The 19,109-nt window shown below is 35.8% G+C and overlaps 1 protein-coding gene across 1 annotated transcript; it reads right to left on the bottom strand.

The window, feature by feature from the left end:
• Nucleotides 1-13,970: 13,970 nt before the first annotated feature.
• Nucleotides 13,971-18,556, bottom strand: PRR27 (proline rich 27). The gene is made up of 4 exons (XM_065545123.1): nucleotides 18,499-18,556; nucleotides 16,875-16,898; nucleotides 14,290-14,727; nucleotides 13,971-14,169 (listed from the first exon to the last, which is right to left on the bottom strand). Exons 1-4 carry the CDS (start codon nucleotides 18,547-18,549, stop codon nucleotides 13,993-13,995), a joined length of 690 nt encoding a protein of 229 aa, XP_065401195.1. The 5' UTR covers nucleotides 18,550-18,556; the 3' UTR covers nucleotides 13,971-13,992.
• Nucleotides 18,557-19,109: the final 553 nt, after the last annotated feature.

A 19,109-nucleotide genomic window follows, 5' to 3' on the forward strand; every position in this document is an offset into this window, starting at 1 on the left:
TCTTCTATCAATTGTCCTACAGTAAAATTGGTTTTGTTACACATCTTCTTGCTCAAAGTCGTAGTTTCCAAGAATATAACCAAGATGTTAAGTGAGGACTTGCTATATATTATTAGCTGACACTTAAATTTTGTGTTAAAGTATGTTGAAATTCCCTTGAACTATTTTCTTTTAAATTTTATTTATGTATTTATTTTAGAGACTAGGTCTTACTCTGCTGTCCAGGCTGAGTGCAGTGGAATGATCATAGCTCACCACAACCTCAAACTCCTGGGCTCAAGCCATCCTCCTGCTTGTGCCTCCCTAGTAGCTATGACTACAGGCATGTGCTACCATGCCCTGCTATTTTATTTATTTATTTATTTATTTATTTATTTATTTTTACTTTTTTTAGAGAGAGTTGTTGCAGGAAGTCAGGGACCTGGAACAGAGGGACCGGCTGAAGCCTCGGCAGAAGAACATAAATTGTGAAGATTTCATGGACATTTACTAGTTCCTCAAATTAGTACTTTTATAATTTCTTACACCTGTCTTTACTGTAATCTCTGAACATAAATTGTGAAGATTTCATGGACACTTATCACATCCCCAGTCAACACCCTTGTGTTTTCCTATGCCTGTCTACTTTAATCTCTTAATCCCCTCATCTTCTTCATAAAATGAGGAGGATGAATGTCGCCTCAGGACCCTGTGATTGTGTCAACTACACAAATTGTTTGTAGAGCATGTATGTTTGAACAATATAAAATCTGGGCATCTTAAAAAAAAGGAACACGATAACAGCGATGTTCAGGGAACAAGAGAGGTAACTTTGAACTGGCTGCCAGTGAGCCGGACGGAACAGAGCTATATTTCTCCTCTTTCATAAGCAAATAGGAGAAATATCACTGAATTCTTTTTCTCAGCAAGGTACATCCCTGAGAAAGAGAAAGTGCCCTGAGGGTAGGCCTATAAACAGCCCCTTTGGAAGTGTGTGCCCTCTTTCATGGTCGAAGCTGAAGGGATGAAATAAGCCCCAGTCTCCTATAGCCCTCCCAGGCTTATTAGGAGGAGGAAAATTCCCACCTAATAAATTTTGGTCAGACAGGTTGTCTGCTCTCAAACCCTGTTTCCTGATAAGATGTTATCAACGACAATGCGTGCCTGAAACTTCATTAGCAATTTTAATTTCGCCCCGTCCTGTGGTCCTGTGACCTCGCCCTGCCTCCACTTGCTTTGTGATGTTTTATTACCTTGTGAAGTATGTGATCTCTGTGACTGCCTCTTTGTGCACTCCCTCCCCTTTTGAAAATCGCTAATAAAAACTTGCTGGTTTTAAGGCTCAGGGAACGTGAGGGATCCTGACGACCTGTGATGTCTCCCCCATACACCCAGTTTTAAATTTCTCTCTCTTGTGCTCTTTCCCTTAATTTCTCAACCCAGCCGAGACACTTAGGAAATGGAAAAGAACCCACGTTAAACATCGGGAGCGGGTTCTCCCGACAGTCTCACTATTTTGCTCAGGCTAGTCTCGAACTCCTGGCCTCAAGAGATCCTCCCACCTTGACCTTCCAAAGTGCTGGGATTATAGGCATGAACCACTGCACCTGGTTCCCCCAAACTCTTTTTCACAGCGCTATGTTTTAGGAGTTTTTTTTTTTTTTTTTTTTAGCACCTGTTTTATCTTACTTTTGATTTTTTAAATTCACTTATTTTCTGCTTAATGCCACCGTAATGTAATTTCAGTGAGAGTAGACTCCTTGCTATTGTCTATGCCTAAGTTCCCAGTATGTAGAAAAGCTCCTGGCACAGAGGAAATGAAAAAGCTCTTTGTTGAAAGATTATCTTTGGAGCAGAGCTCAAGGAATAGTAAGGTAAGGTCTGATTCCTTTATATATATATTACTTAAGTCTATGACTTGTGATTTTGGGTCTTTTATTTTGCAGAATAGATTAACTGTTTTTTGATGAGTGGTAAAGGGTGTGATACCATTGGTAACACACATTTGGTAGAAACAGAGACATAACAGGCAAGCCAAAGTGAAAATAATAACCTTGACTCTTATAGGTGAGTCTTAGAAAAATGGAATAAAATGTAGCAATAAATTATATGCTTGCAAGAGAGATTTATTAGTAAAAGCAAAGCAATTCACATCCCAAAGTCATTTGTCATTCACTTCTGTTAACGTGTACATGATATAATCCACAGATGCTATCATAGTAGGACCAAACTTCTGAACAAGGAGTATTGAGTAAGATTTTGATTTGTTAGAAGTATACAAGTCAGTATTTTGAAGGGAGATGTTTCAGGGATCCATATCTGAAAATTTGAATATATACGATATATAATGACTCAAAATTTAAAGCAAAAGTTTCATTAATTTGATTTGATTGCCCTTCAAATTATCTCCACCCTCCACATACCCACAGTATTACTAATAGACACAATACTATTGTAGAGAGAGTAAGTGCTACACTCTCTCCTTTATATTTCCCAAACTTCCTTGCAGGGAGTGTGAAGGCATATGTCTAGTGCTGACCAATGGGCTGTGATAAGTTGTGTGTGCCATTTTTTGGCTATGGCAATTCAATAAGAATTTGTGTTTTTCCCTATCTCTCTCTTACTCTGATATGGAACTTTGGAGGTGATGTGTTCAAGAGGTAGCACATGAAATTCATAGATCATACCTGCATTAGAATATCAAGTGATGTGAAGAAGAAATAATCTTAAATTGTATATGACACTAATATTTTGAAGATTATCTATTACCATGGCATGAAGAATCTATATGAATAATACAGTGATTATTGATTTATGTTTGAATAACGGTACGTTTGGCAAACACATATGCACATAATTCTTTTTATTTATTTATTTATTTTTAATTTTTTGTCTGTCACTCTGTCACCCAGGCTGGAGTGCAGTGGCCCGATCTTGGTTCACTGCAAGCTCCGCCTCCTGGTTTCACGCCATTCTCCTGCCTCAGCCTCCTGAGTAGCTGGGACTTCAGGCACCCGCCAAGCCCCGCTATATATATATATATATATATATATATATATATATATTATTTTTAGTAGAGATGGGGTTTCACCATACTAGCCAGGATGATCTCGATCTCCTGACCTCGTGATCCACCTGCCTCAGCCTCCCAAAGTGCTGGAATTACAGGCATGGGCCACCGCACCTGGCCACAGATTTCTTAAAATGGGATACTAAGAACAATAATCATGTTATCCCTGGAAAGCATAATGCTGATAGACATTTTTATAATGCCAGGGTACATTCATGAACTAGACATTTACTTATTTATTTGTTGCAAATATATTATCTCAATTATTACTCTATAATCTAGTAACACAAAGAGAAAATTTGGGCACCTCAACGACATGAGATACTGCAAGCAAGTTTCTGTCACCTGCTAACAATGTGATTTCAGGCAAATTAGTCCTTTGCATCTCATAAATAAAATGAGACAGACAATACTAATGACTCTTGTAAAAACTATGTCTTAAGTGGTAGTTCAGATAAGAATGCTTAGAAAACAGGAGAAAATTAATATTTGCTTTTGAGAGTTCATTTCTGCTGATAGGTGGAAGAGCAAGTTGATGTTAATATGTATCTGAAAGCATGCTGAATCTGGAATTTCATTTTTATTTATGTATTAGATTAAAGAGCTAGAATAAAAATGACTCATTCTTAATTATCTTTTTTTATGGTTTTATTTATGTAATACAGAGTTTTATTAAAGGAGAAACTGCCCACTGATTTTTTAAAAACATCTTGGAACAATAATAATTGTATTTATCACACACTTACTGTTTTACTTAATTTCATATTATACTTAAACTTCTATTGGTCTATACTAGTGTTAGCTCCACTTTATAGATGAGAAAATGAAGGCATACAGAAAGTCAGTAATTTCCTTGGACTATCTTTGCCACTAAGTGTTCATCCTGGGGTATGGGCCCACTTGGTCTGAATCCAGCATCTGGTATTTTGTATCCACAACATTCTATTGACTATCACAATTATTTTGTTTGAGTTTAATAACTGTATTTATCAGGAAATTATTCCAGAATGAACCATTACATTCATAGGTAAATTTTAAGTTACCTTGTATTTAGTGAAAAGGATTAAAAAATGACGATCTCCCATATGCCAGAGGATTCGGTGAATTTTCTTCCGAAAGTGGGTGTTCAAAATGATCATCACTTAAATCAAGGTCACTTAAGTTCTAAGGATAAAATAGGCAAATGAGAAACAAAACGCCTGTGTTGATGATGAGAACGTCATTCTGACTCCTGCCTTGCTGACTTCAGTTCTGGAAGAATGTCTTCTTTCAATGCTTGCCAGGAGTGTTGCTACCAGTTCTTTCTTATATTAAGACGTGCTAAGTTTTTCATATAACCTTCCTTGCTGTACTCAGATCCCTTTATGTGTTCTATGGGCAGTGGGTAAGCAGGATAAAAACTCCCACCCTGACTTTTCCAGAAATTGGCAGGTGATGAAGACTGTGGATGAAGAAATTCTTATGAAACAGTATCTCCTATCCCTACTGAAGAATCTCTCAACTCCTCTGATACCTCTCAGAATGTTTCATGGCACTAGGTAGTATATTATATAATAATGGTATAATTGCAGAAACATCCTTGGAATAAAAATTTCTTTTTTAAATGAGGAAATTCACTAATTATCCCTGTAACTGAAATGTAGGATATCCATGCACTTGCTTTGGAAAGGATGTCTGTATTGTTTTACACTTCTTATTGTATTTTATAATAACTTCATAGATTCATTTTAGGCTAAATAATTCAGGTAGAGGAATATATTTCCTTGTGCAGACCTGTACAAAGATTATATGACAGAGGACATCTTCTCACTGGATTGCCACAGCAAAAGTGGAGAAGTTTGGTACTTTAAAATATCACTTGTGTATTTCCACACTGCATGTACCATTGGTCCATTTTCTGGTTATATAATAAAAATAAGTAAATTAACATTTCAGTCCGGGAAAAGCATCAAAACATGAAGGTAAGATTTAGCATTCATGTCGTCCTTGCACACACTCTGATTTAAATTCCAGCCCTTAAATTACAGCAATTTACGTATTGTATTTTCTCTAGATATAGCTTAATAGGAAATGAAGGATGCTATTTTTTCACTTTATATTAAAAATTTAAAGTTAATGAAGATACTGTTAAAAATTAAAGTTAATGAAGATACTGTTAATATTACCTTAAATTTTTTGATAGTGACCATAATTATTACACCAATTTTCATAAAATAATTTTTGAGAGTTAAGAATTGGGTTACACCCATGTGGAATTAAAAAACATAAAACATTAAAACATATTTAAACGTGAGAATGTTACGGTTCTACCTCTTCCCTGAATGAATCACAGTTGCATCAAACATCTCCCCACTAAAAACAAGAAAAAAAAGTGACTTACTTCAGTTAGTTATTTCAATTATATTTTAATATTTGCTATTAGAATCCATGATTATTTGTATTCATAATGGTTAGAGAATAAGTTCTTATTGATGTCATACTCATACATGTATTTCATAACTTGTCTAAATATGTAGTCATTTAAAAAAGATTATCCATTGTGATATTGGTAGAAAATAGTATTTTCTCCTATAATTTTTTATTTCAGCTTTGATTTAAGATTTTTACTAGGTGTGCACATGTACACATATATACATACACACATATATGCATATGATAATATAAGTAACGAAACGTTTTATTCAGGCTACTTGCAAGGGCCTCAAATGAGGCCTATAACTAAATTAGTCTGCAAGTTCTACAGCATAATATAGGAAATACAGTTTACTTTTTACTCAGATAACATGTGATATATTTGATATTTCATGGCAAACATCAATTAAAGTGAAACTATTAATACATTCAAAAATATGAAAAGTCTCAGAAATATAAATGTTGAGTAAAAATAGTAAGTTGCAGAATGATATACCATTTATTATATGCCTTGTTTATGTACATTTTTATTTATTTATTTATTTATTTATTTATTTATTTATTTATTTTGAGACGGAGTCTCGCTCTGCTGTCCAGGCTGGAGTGCAGTGGCCGGATCTCAGCTCACTGCAAGCTCCGCCTCCCGGGTTCACGCCATTCTCCTGCCTCAGCCCCCCGAGTAGTTGGGACTACAGGCGCCCGCCACCGCGCCCGGCTAGTTTTTTTGTATTTTTTTAGTAGAGACGGGGTTTCACCGTGTTAGCCAGGATGGTCTCGATCTCCTGACCTCGTGATCCGCCCGTCTCGGCCTCCCAAAGTGCTGGGATTACAGGCTTGAGCCACCGCGCCCGGCCTTATGTACATTTTTAAAACTCATAAAACTCTTTTATATATTGTAAGTGCCATATAAATGCATATTAAAATTTTAGAAAAAAGCTAGGGAATCATACATACAAACTTATACCTCTTTGAGGACCTGTCTTTCTGGCCACAAAAGAAAGAAATAGAAGAAAGAATGTGTAGTGGGTCATCTGGCAATCGCTAGAGAAGTATAGCGGTCCTTGCGGTTGATACCAGTGTGAAGTAGTGAACATTTCTTTTTTTTTCTAGTCCTTTTTTTTTTATCCCCCCCTTTTTTTTAAATTATACTTTATGTTCTAGGGCACATCTGCAGAACGTGCAGGTTGTGCACATGTATGTTTATTGCGGCACTCTTCACAATAGCAAAGACTTGGAACCAACCCAAATGTTCATCAATGACAGACTGGATTAAGAAAATGTGGCACATATACACCAAGGAGTGAACATTCCTTAATCATAAATGAGAATAGTTACCTTTCTGTGGAAAGTAGCACTGAATAAGAATCAGACACTTTCTATAAGCAATGACATTATATCATTTTCCAGTGGCTAAATGGAACACTATACAGTAAAGAAGTATGTAAGATGGATATAAACACACATACAAAACTGCAAATGTATCTTAATATTGATCAAAAGATATAATACTCCAAATAATCTTACAGTAGCAGTTTTCAATAAAAAGCTCAAAAGTAGGCAAAAGTGAACAATATTATTTTATAGAATACGTTAGAGGTGGAAAAATCATTTTTAAAAGTAGAATGAGTTACCCTAATCCACTAAGTAGTCTTTAACTCTACATATAAGGAAGAAGGTGGATTGATAAAGGGGCATTAAACAATATATGCAGTGATGGAAATGTTTTATAATTTAGTGTGAAATTTCCAGATGGTGGTAGTTACATGTATGTTTTCTTTTGGATTATTTATGATAATACACACTTGTATGTAGTATTTTGAATGTGTTATAGACCTTACCAAAAATAGCCTTTAAAATATATAATTAACAACATTTTTGACTAATTGAATGTAATAAATGGAAGCCAAAGTAATTGAGGAAGTTCCCAATCTTCCGGTTTGGATGACTTTTCTGTGTCTCAAAGCTGATGTCTGTTTACTAACAACAGTTTGTTCCACAGTGGAAATTACATCAATTCAAATGTTAGTGTTTACCTTTCACTCAATCTAACTCATCTCAGTGCAGTCAGGAGGAATAAAATGAACACTAAAAACAAAATATTATTGTAGTGATAGACTTAAATTTCATACTCTCACAACTATCAGAGCAAAACATTTTACAGTACCTTGTAGGAAAAGCAAAAACTGTAAATATTGCTCATGATAAGATGTCAAGTTTATTTTAAAAATCCCAAACTTTTCTTGGAATAAATTCTTTCTCTTGCCCCATGAAAAACATAACAAATGACTACATTCTAAATGTGATACTAAATACCACATAATGTCCCATTAGCAATTATAATTTGCAAAGACTTTGTAGCCTCTTGATGTTTATATTTTGATTCATCTTCTTCACCTTCCTGTTGTTTCTTATCCAGTCATATTTACAAATTCTTCTTTAAATCCTCAATTCATACAAAAAGCCTGAATTTTGACAACATAATCATTAAACTTGAATATCATGTATGATTACAAATTTATCATTAAATATTTAGAGGTGAATATTGCATATATCTGTGAAAGACAGATACTATAATAATAGTTTCAGATTATTGGTTAAGTCAAATTAAAGTTAGCTCCTACTGGACTCTAGAAGATGGAAGCAAACATCTCAAGTTAACAATTTTACTATCTAAGAAAGTTTCTCAGTTTTTGAGACCATGTCCTCATGGCTATACATAACAGTAATATTCTGATCCAAGGTAGGATATAGAGAAAAATACAAAATTATTTCAAAATAAAAATACTCTGAATGTTTGTAAAAATGTTTTCTTCCTTCACTCTTTGTTTGTTACTTCATTCTTTCCTGTTTTTTTTTTTCCTTCCAAAAATATTCACTGGTCACCTAATATGTCCCAGGCATTGCTACAGGCCCTGATAAAGCGCTGAATAAGACACAGAAATGCCTGTTTTTATGGAGCATATATTTTTGTGGAGATAAGATGAGGGTAACAACAAACACAATACACAAATAAATCAAAAAGGTAAAAAGCAGTAATAGTAACTTCTAGAAGGAAAAGAAGTCAGTAATAGAACGAAAAGCACTGGGTTGCAGAAGAGGGATGTATGTAGATAGAGTGTTCAGGGAAGACCATTCTGAAGCAGGATTTCTACATGAGACCCCCAAAGTAGAAAAGCACTTATTCATACATCAGGGCAAAGGTTCTTGGATAAAATCAAAACCAACATATTTGAAAAAGGAAAAAAAAAAAAAAAAAAAAAAAGCTGCTGCATCAGGAGCATGGGGCAAGATGGAGAATGATAGGGAACGAAGTTAGAATTAGTTCGCCCAGGTAAGTCTTGCGTCCTTGGAGAGGTGTTTAGAATATATTCCATGTTAAAAGAGAAAGTATCAGAGGCTTTTCAGAGCTCTTATCTGAATAGTGTTTGATTTGACGTCTGATTGTAACTGCTCAGTGGATAATGCATGTGTGTATGTGATCAGGTGGAGGAAAGGTGGAAGCAGGTAGACCCGTTAATAGGCAATTCCGGCAGGGCGCAGTGGCTCACGCCTGTAATCCCAGGACTTTGGGAGGCCGAGGCAGACACATCACGAGGTCAGAGATCAAGACCATCCTGGCTAACATAGTGAACCCCTGTCTCTACTAAAATAAAAAAAAATTAACCGGGCGTGGTGGCACGTGCCTATAGTCCCGACTACTCGGGAGGCTGAAGCAGGAAAATCACTTGAACCCGGGAGATGGAGGTTGCAGTGAGCCAAGTTGGCGCCCCTGCACTCCAGCTGGGCGACAGTGTGAGACTTCGCAAAAAAAAAAAAAAAAAAAAAAAAAAAAAAGGTCTTTCTCCATTTCTGTTAGGAATAACAATAGCTAGAGTTGGCTAGATGCAGTGGAGCAGGTCAGAAGTATTAGGATTTGGGGGTATATTTTGTGAAGTAGATCAAACGACAATTGGTGATGAATTGATTGTGTGCTGGCATAAAAGAGATGAAAAACTGTAAATGTCGCATTTGAACTGCCCATTAAGTCATGGATAGCATAGTTCATTAACATGTTGTTTACCATAGGTTAAACACAGATGCTTTACTGTTTTGTGACAAAATCATCCTTGACTACAAAATATGCTTGTTCAGGAAAAAAACCTATTACATTCAAAACCAATACTAACATCATTCTATAGTAGTTGTATAATTGGACTCCAGACTAGGCTGAATGATTGCCATTTCAGTCCTCCCTAGAGTAGTTTTCATTCAGACCTTATCACCATTAGTCTAAATTATCTATTTTATTTATTGAATTATCAATGTTATTTCAATATAAATTAAGTCCAAGGAAAAACCAACACAAACAAATCAATGTAGTGAGATGAATACTCTGAATACAACAGAATGAAATAGTCTTTGGAAAAGAAAGAAAATTTTTGTAGATTTCACTGATTTCTGCATCAGTATCTGAAAGAAGAAAATAACATATTAGTTTAGTGTAATAAAATGACCAAATGACTCCCACTTAAAGCACAATTATTTTTCTTGATGTATGATTTTAATGTTATTTTAAAAAGACTATTGAATGATTTTCTACAAATTCGTGCTACAAATAAAATATACTTTTAAGAGACTCATCTTGTTTTCTTTTGTCTTCTTGAAGATATTATGCATTCTTGCAATAATTATGTGTACCTGTAACAATTAATAATGCATTCTCATAACAATTCATTTAAAAATGTAATATGAATTCAATGTTATAATTTATTTGATTGCCTGTATACATTACACAGGATGTTTTCTGTGTGGGTGCTGGTTTCAGATCAACACTATCTCCTGATATCAAATGATGTGAAGTTCCTTCTCTGCCTTAATAGACTTTTCCCAAGAGGTAGTATTTGTTTTCATTTACCTGTTGTGAATTGGGTAATTTATATGGCAAAATACTAAATATAAATGACTACAGAATGTATGAAACTATTATATGTATCTAATACCTTGAACTAACTCACTAGCCAATTGTTCATTTTACATAAAAGTAAAATAAATGAAAACCAAACAAAATAGCAATAGTCAGGGTTTAACTAAAAATGGATATCTTTTAGTTTCTTTGGCAATGGCTGCTGTAAAGAGGTACCAACAACAACAATAACTACCATCACATTTGCTTTTCAATTCTACTTTAGCTAATGATGTCACATCAGAAATAACTTTGATTTGGCTGACAGTCAAAGCCTTGTCATTTACCTTTCTGATAAACATTAAAATTGGAACATCTTTGAGAAGGGATGAAAGATGAGAACCTGAAATTAAGATGGCCAGATTTCTTGCTTATCCCCTGATCAGATGACTAAGGCACAGTGAGTCCAGTTGAGCTGTTTGTTTGTGCCTTTGAGTGGTGCAATGTGGGGACAGGGAGACTTCAGGTCTAAATTGTTTGTTTTCTAAAACAGTAGTTCTTAATATGGGGTAGGATGGTGGCTGAAGGGTTAGCATACAGAACAATCTGTGAGAACGTAAACAATGCCTCTTTCCATGTAGACTCCTACCCTCTTCTTCCACGTTAAAGGTTTTTACCTATATTAACTACTGTTATTTTAGAATCTTCAAGTCATAATCAATTTGGATCAATTTAAGGAGGAATTCGCTAGTTGTTGAAAAGTAGCCTGAGTTCCTTACACAAGACGTCAGTTAATAGTTTGAAAGTTTCTGAGGCACAAACTACCAGTGCTTCTCTAAGCTCCACTTTCTCATTTTCATGTAGTAAAAAACATAATACATTCCAAGGTAGCTTCTGATTATGAGATTTAACCTCTTTATCTGTAATTTCTAAATTATATTATCACATATGACTTACAGAAATGAACCCATGGTACTCTTCTAGAGAATTTCACTGATTTGCCTAGAAAACATAAAAAAAGATCTTTTCATAAACAATCAAATAATCAAATGTACTTTATTTCATAGTATTGGGCTTATCTTTTCTAAATAATCTTTCTTCTCTAAGAAGTTGTGTTCTGCTGATCTCTTCTTAACATGTTTAAAATATTCTATACTGCTACTAGATTTAGCTTTCTGAAACAGAGAACTGGTTGAATCACTCCTCTCAGTGAAGGTCTCTAATAAATTGCTTTGGCTACAGGCTAAAGTCCAAAGTATTGAGTAGTGTTTCCAAGGTCCCTTCTTATCAGGTTCTATTTCTTTTTATCTTCACTTTCTATCATTTCCTTCTACTCTCATGTGAACCCTGAGCTACAGGTATATATATACAGTATCCATAATACCCCGGCAGATGGAAAGTGCTTGTGTCAAATCTACTGAATGAACATGTTTAATATGTGAAGCATTGGAGAACAAGCCTCGCTCATCATACCTTTCTAGAGAAGCTGCAAACACCATTGAATGTAACCCACTGGTGAATATCTTAAAAGAAAAAGAGTTCTTATCTCCCAGGAAACAACTACTAGAGCTTTCCAAGTGGTGGCAATGTGCTGCATAAATAATTCATTGGTGGATTTAAACTTCCATTTGTTTCCTCTCGCCAGGGTTCAGAGTATCTTCTATGTATTTCAGATTCGTGGTTTCCCTTTGGTAAAATAGTCTAATTCCTTGGGTCATATCTGCTAAAATTTAGGGACTAGGTGCTTCTTAAATTTTTTTTGTCTGAGAACAATTGTTTTTCTAAAAGTTTAGTAAACTTTGCTAAAGTTCAAGATGAATAATAGAAACTGCATTTACTCTCTTGCTCAAAACAAAAATAATGTGCAAACATGAGAAGAAAAATGAAAAGGAACAATTTTTCAAGATCTAACTATCAGGCTGTGTAAAACAGTGATCACTAAAAGACAGGAAGCAAGGTAGTTGTTCTCTATGATTGTCCTACCTTACTGCCTGGAGTGAGTTTCCACAGCTTGGTGCAAGAGAAAACACACACACACACACACATACACACACACACACACAGAGAGAGACAGAGAGAGAGAGACAGAGAGAGAGAGAGAGAGAGAGAGACAGAGAGACAGAGAGAGAGACAGAGAGAGAGAGAGAGAGAGAGAGAGAGTGTGTGTGTCCCAGCAGATTCTCTGAGTTAAGTAGATGGAGCTGGGACTCCAGGAAGGTCAAGATAGCTGACATTTACAGGCAGAGTACCTGATGGGAAAACAGGGCACAAAGATGTAGATACAAAGATCTAGATATCGTGTGTTCTCACTTATAAATGGGAGCTAAGCATTGAGCACACATATATATAAATATAGGAACAATGAACACTGTGGCCTACTAGAAGGTGGTGGTTAGGGCTGGGTTATGAAACTACCTCTTGGCTAGTGTGCTTACTACCATGGAGAAGGGATTCATTCTCTAAACCTCTGCATCACAACATATCCCCATGTAACAAATCTGCATATGTACCCCATGTAACCCCTGTGTCTAAAATAAAAGTTGATTTTTTTTTTTTAAACAGGATACCCTCACATTTCAACTGAGTATTGATTAATTATATGAAGATACTACCTGAGGTCAGGTAGAGAACTACCTGAAAGGACAGAATAGAACAACAATTGGTACTCACATAGGGCAGGAAAAAGTTCTTCATCCCCCCAGCCAGAGTGAAAAACCACAAAATTCACAGGACATAAGTTTGAGCACTCAGAATGGTTTGATCTCAATAAAGGAAAAATTAGCCTTGGATAAAAATATTTATCTGTTCCTGTTTAATAAAGTGTAAAAGCATACTAACTTAATAGCATTCCAGAATAAAACTCATGAATATGTATGTCCATACACACACATATGTGTATACTACATATACACATTATGTACACATGGTGTATGTTATAGATATAATAATATGTGTGTACAATGTATACATGGCCCCAGGAGGAGGAGGGTATGTAGATACATATACATGTGCATGTGTGTGCGTAAAGATATGTTAAAAAACTTAATGCTTTCCCCTAATATTAGGAGCAGAGCAGGGATGTCCATCTAATCACTTTTATTTGACATTGTACTGGATGTTTAAGCCATTATAGAATGCAATAAGTAAATAAATGCATCCAGTTTGGAAGCTAAAATCTGTTTAACAGATGAATAGGTACATAAATTATGGTGTATCTGTATAATAAAATAATAATCTGCAAAGAACCAAACTGTTAGTAAATACAACTTCACGGATAAATCTCTAAACGTGAATGATGTCTGACACAAGAGTACATACAATATTATTCCACTTACATAAAATTCTAGAAAATGTAAACCAATTTGTTGTGACAAAACACAGTCCAGAGATGGGAGGATGGGGAATGTGGGATTACAGAGAAACAGAAGGAAACTTTTGACTGTGGTAGATACATTCCCCATCCTGGTACTTCTTTTCATGAGTGTATACATATGTCAAAACATATCTAAGTATACACTTTCAATATGTGTAGTTTGTGGTATGTCAATTGTATCTCAATAAAGCTGTTCAAAATATCTAAGTTGATATAGGTTTGCTTGGGGAGTGTTTTTTTTTTTTTTTTTTTTTTTTTTTTTCACTTCTACAAATCTCATTTATCATACTTTATAGTGGTAAGATATAAGCAACCTACCTGGTGAAGAGAGGGAGAAGGGTGAGGTTCTGGGGCAGCAGGCTTGGCTGTAGCAGGCTCAGCTGGTGAAGGTGAATCTGCAGCGGGCTCAGCTCCAACAGGTGCCTCTGCAGCAGGCTCCGCTCCAACAGGTGCCTCTGCAGCAGTCTCGGCTGCAACAGGTGCCACTGCAGCAGGCTCGGCTCCAACAGGTGCCTCTGCAGCAGTCTCAGCTGCAACAGGTGCCTCTGCAGCAGTCTCGGCTGCAACAGGTGCCTCTGCAGCGGGCTCAGCTCTAATAAGTGCCTCTGCAGCAGGCTCAGCTGCAACAGGGGCCTCTGCAGCAGGATCAGCTGCTACAGGTGTGGCTGTAGGAGGTGCAGCTGCAGCAGGCTTAGCTGCAATAGGTGGGTAAGCGGGTGCTGCAGGTGCTGAAAAAATCCTTGAAGGAGGGACAAAGGGGAAATCCCTAGGAGGGAGCGGAGGAACATTCAACCGAGTAGCTAAGGGAAAACCAGGGATGTGATAGACATAGCGGAATCCAGGAGCAGTTAGAACCCAGGGATACGGAGGTAACCGGGTGTCAGTGTAAGTATTCCCAGGGTAACTGGGGACTGTATTCACTGGGGGATAGTAAAGAGGAGGTGGCAAATTCCGTATGCCATAAGGAATATTCAGAGATGGATGAAGTGGGTGATGATAGTCATTGTAATCCTAAAGGAGAAACAAGGAAGTCGAAGTTGATTGTATTTGTCCTGTCCATATATTACTTACGGTACAACTGTGATGATATATGATAAGTAATGATATTTTGAAAGAATTCCAAACTCTTCTCTTTCTTAAGGCTACTGTATTTCCATATTTTTGAAGTAAGAAGTAATAATCTCTTAAGAAAATTGAATTAACTCCAACTGAAGAGGAAATATTTTGTGTTTAAGCAAATAAGAGTGTTATAGTCCACAGAATATGCTAACCTAGGCCAGGACAAAGATAGAAGGAAAGCACTCGCACTTTTAGGATTGATAGAGGATTATGAGATTAGTAGCTCCAGGCCTTCTTCTCTGCACCCTCCATTGTCTTTCCCACTGCCCTCAGCACTCTCTGGGTCTCTAAAGTGTCCACAGAAGCCTCTGGTTCATTATTCCTCTTCCAGGTGTCCCATATTCCAGACTTATCTTTCTCAACTTCCTACCTCTCTTTATCAATGCTTCTCTTCCTTTAACACTGTGCATCTTAAATTTTCATTAAGAGGGTCAGCAGATTGGGAGGCCGAGGCAGGAGGATCACGAGGTCAAGAGATCGAGACCATCCTGGCCAACATGGTGAAACTCCGTCTCTACTAAAAATACAAAAAAAGTGACTGGGTGTGGTGGCGGGCACCTGTAGTCCCAGCTACTTGGGAGGCAGAAACAGGAGAATTGCTTGAACCTGGGAGCCAGAGGTTGCAGTGAGCTGAGATCAGGCCACTGCACTCCAGTCTGGCAACAGAGCGAGACTCTGTCTTAAAAAAAAAAAAAATAAAAATAAAAATAAATAAATAAATAAATAAATAAATAAATGAGACGGTGAGCAGACTGGATGTAGATGTTGTTAATGTTATTGTATATAATATTATTATTATATATAGTAATATACAATACTGAGAAGTTTCCCAATAAATGTAGGTTGTTTCTCAGGGTCTTTGAGATATTTTAAGGTTTTTCTTGATGGAAGTTCGATGATTTATTTTTTAAAGTATAAAATAAGTACCTTCTCTGTGCCGTCTCTGTGCTAGGTATTGGGATCCTACATACTGGAAAAACAGTCAAGGTTTCTTTCTTCTTATGTCTGGGATGCTGCATTCCCCAGCCAGTCAAGCGTCTTAATTAACATTTAATTTTTTTCCAATTTTAGGTAGGTTTCCTGAATTACTGAGTTAAATTTTTCTCACGAGTCATATTGCCAGAGACCCTTGAGGTATGATATACATACATAATTAATGTATGTATGTCCCCAGGTGTTCATAGAGGCAAATATCAATTATTTGTATTGTGGATAATAGAACCCTAGAATTTGCAGACTTAAATATTAACTCATAAGAAATTCAAAATAAGATCTAACACAGTTTCTATTTCAAAACACTATTTTCAAAAGATTTCCACTCCTTTGTTATATGTCTGATCATTGTTGGTCAAAAGTGTGCACATCACAGATTATGTCTCTTGGGCTTTCTTTGCTAGAGTGTCATGTTGATTTATGGCATACTTGTGGATGGGTATAAGTGTAATTTTCTTAGTACTCTTCCATTACCAGAAATTGAGGTACAAGTAACAAAGAACTGAAAAAAATCTAACGTCAGTTAATCAGTATGTTCTTTGGTCTCATAGGGATAATTTATGGGTATTTCCTGCAGAGAAATCATCTAACTCATTGGGATACACTCGTCCTGCTAGTGGTTCACACCTGAATATATGGCTGGCCCACTACTTCATGCTTTCTTTTGCTCTAACCCTTCATGCAGACAGAGCATCTCCAGATTCATCACTAACTTTGTTCAAGTAAACTTAGGACATATCGATAATGTATTTTAGAGGCATGAGGGGAAAACCTTGTCATAGCAAAAATTTTCTTATGCTGCAAAGGGAGTGCACTTAATGCTTCTGCTCATTAAAAAGACTAAAGACCTTTTGCTAAATATGTTGAGCACAAACACATTCCATAAAATTTTCTATCAAATCAGAAGAGTTTAATAGCACTATTATTTTAAGAGCAATAGCAGTCATTAAATTTCATTGTAAAGGAATCAGAGAGTTCTAAAATGTAAAATATATTTTAAGATAAAAACAAATATACTTGCATGTAAAGAAAAAAAAAAGTTTTACCTCATCGTTGAAGGGGAACCGTCTCTAAAAGAAAGGAAAATATATTTTAATGTGGTTATGTATTTGAAAACATCTGTACCCACATTTCCATATTGCTGAAAAATTTGCAAAGTTTAACAATACTTATAGTTTATTTTCTTGACATTTGAGTCACTGGATTGAATGTTTTTAATAATCATCATCATTATCATTATATGGTTTTGACTTAAACAATTTCCTCAGGGAGTTTTACTTTGGCTGGATGGATTTTGGTTTGTAATATTCAACATGTACATAAATCTTTATTATCTGAAAGATCATTCAGCTCTCATTCATATATCTGATTTTGCTATTCACTTTTTATCTCCCAGGTTTTGTCCGTAGTGTGTGTGTGTGTGTGTGTGTGTGTGTGTGTGTGCGTCTGTGTGGTAAAGAGTGGTCTTTGCGCCGGGCACGGTGGCTCACGCCTGTAAACCCAGCACTTTGGGAGGCCAACGCGGGCAGATCACAATGTCAGGAAATCGAGACCATCCTGGCTTACAAGGTGAAACCCCGTCTCTACTAAAAATACAAAAAATTAGCTGGGCTACTTGGGAGGCTGAGGCAGGAGAATGGCGTGAACCCTAAGGCTGAGTTTGCAGTGAGCCGAGATCGCGCCACTGCACTCCAGCTTGGGCGATAGAGCAGAACTCCGTCTCAAAAAAAAAAAAAAAAAAAAAAAAAAAGAGTGGTCTTTGCCGCTCATCACAGTACCAGAAGGACCATATATCCATTTGGTTTCCAATGAAGCTTCAATATGGTTTGTGAATTGACCACAGATTATGAACTACAGAATAAAAATAAAAAGCAGTACAGGAAAATCATCATTTGTTATTTTAACAATTGGAGCTGAATTTATCTAATTTTAGGGAACAAAAACAATAGTTTAACATTTGGATGGCATGGTAATAACAATAGTAAATAGTATCATGTAGCAGTTGAGTTTCTACGATACGCGAGGTACTCTGCTAAGCACTTTATATAATTATCTTATAAAATCTTTAAAACAATTTTATGGTGTAGGTGTTATTATTTTCTCCATTTAAAAAAAGATAATATTTAGCATATTCACTGGCTAGGATTAAGAATTTGCATCAGATTTCTCTTACACTAGAATTTCATCTACTTACATTACACTGAAGGCCATTACATTGCACTATATTACTTTACATTCCACTAAAGGTATGATGTGCATTTACTTCTATTCCATCAAGTATCCCTAATGTCTGTACATAAATACCTCCAGCAATGGCACTTCACAGCCATAGGAAACCCAATCCAGCATTCTATAATTTGAAGAGATAAACTCTGTTAAGATAATCTACATGGGATCCTGCTTTTCTATAATTTTTCTGCCTCCAGCCTCCTACATTTCCGAACTCACCTCCTTTCCTCGCTGTTTATCTATTTTCAGATATTACAACTTTATTATTTTAATTTCTAAATTTTCCTTTGAAAGGTCTGACACTACAAACCTCATGTCCATCTATGTCTCTTTGCTGCTTTATTATAAACATTATAGTAACTTTATCATAAGCACAAATCCCTATCAACAATTATCTAATGGTTATACAATTGTTACAATTTTGGAAGTCCATTTACTTACCTTCCTTGCAAAAGCAGCACATACAATGCAGGCCCAAAGGAGAAGCTTCATTTTGATTGACCCTATGAATATTAATACTATAAATTTATTGTTTTAGAAAATATGCACTATATTTTTAAATTATGTTTTTCTTCTTTTAGAGAGAAACAAAAGAATACGTTGCTTTTTTAGTCTGTCTAGGAAAACCCTTAACAGAATAGTTGGCCCTGCTATTTAACTATTGTCTGTATGACTTAACATGAATATCACTAAAGCCAAAAAATATATATATATATTAGCAGATACCGTTCAACAGTTAATTGACTTCTAACTAAAATGTCTGAAAGTAAATGTCAACTCATTTAGCTCCCCAGGGACACATTTTGCAATTAATTTATCTTGGAGATCTCACCAGGAAATAAAATTGCTTAAATGTCACCATTCTATGGGTGCTTCTTCATATTTTGTTTTTATGAATTCAGTGGGAGATTGGTATCACCTACTTAGAAAAATTTGTAATCTTAAACTTGATCATAATTTTTTTTCTCTATTTCTGAAGAATAGTGGAGAAGCCATATTCTCAGGTGTGTCTTAATTAGGCTCAATTTTGCTCAAAGAACTTAAAACCATTC

The sequence above is a fragment of the Macaca fascicularis genome, chromosome 5 (genome assembly GCF_037993035.2).
Source record: "Macaca fascicularis isolate 582-1 chromosome 5, T2T-MFA8v1.1".
NCBI classification, from domain to species: Eukaryota; Metazoa; Chordata; class Mammalia; order Primates; family Cercopithecidae; genus Macaca; species Macaca fascicularis.

What these genes read in the sequence shown, in the direction of transcription:
- PRR27 (XM_065545123.1), bottom strand. Translation starts at nt 18,549, where the DNA reads ATGAAGCTTCTCCTTTGGGCCTGCATTGTATGTGCTGCTTTTGCAAGG. An exon ending in GGTTCCCCTTCAACGATGAG is followed by an intron (nt 14,728 to 16,874) that starts GTAAAACTTTTT and finishes TTTCTCCTTTAG; the next exon opens with GATTACAATGACTATCATCA. An exon ending in GAGCTGAGCCCGCTGCAGAG is followed by an intron (nt 14,170 to 14,289) that starts GCACCTGTTGCA and finishes ACTGCTGCAGAG; the next exon opens with GCACCTGTTGGAGCGGAGCC.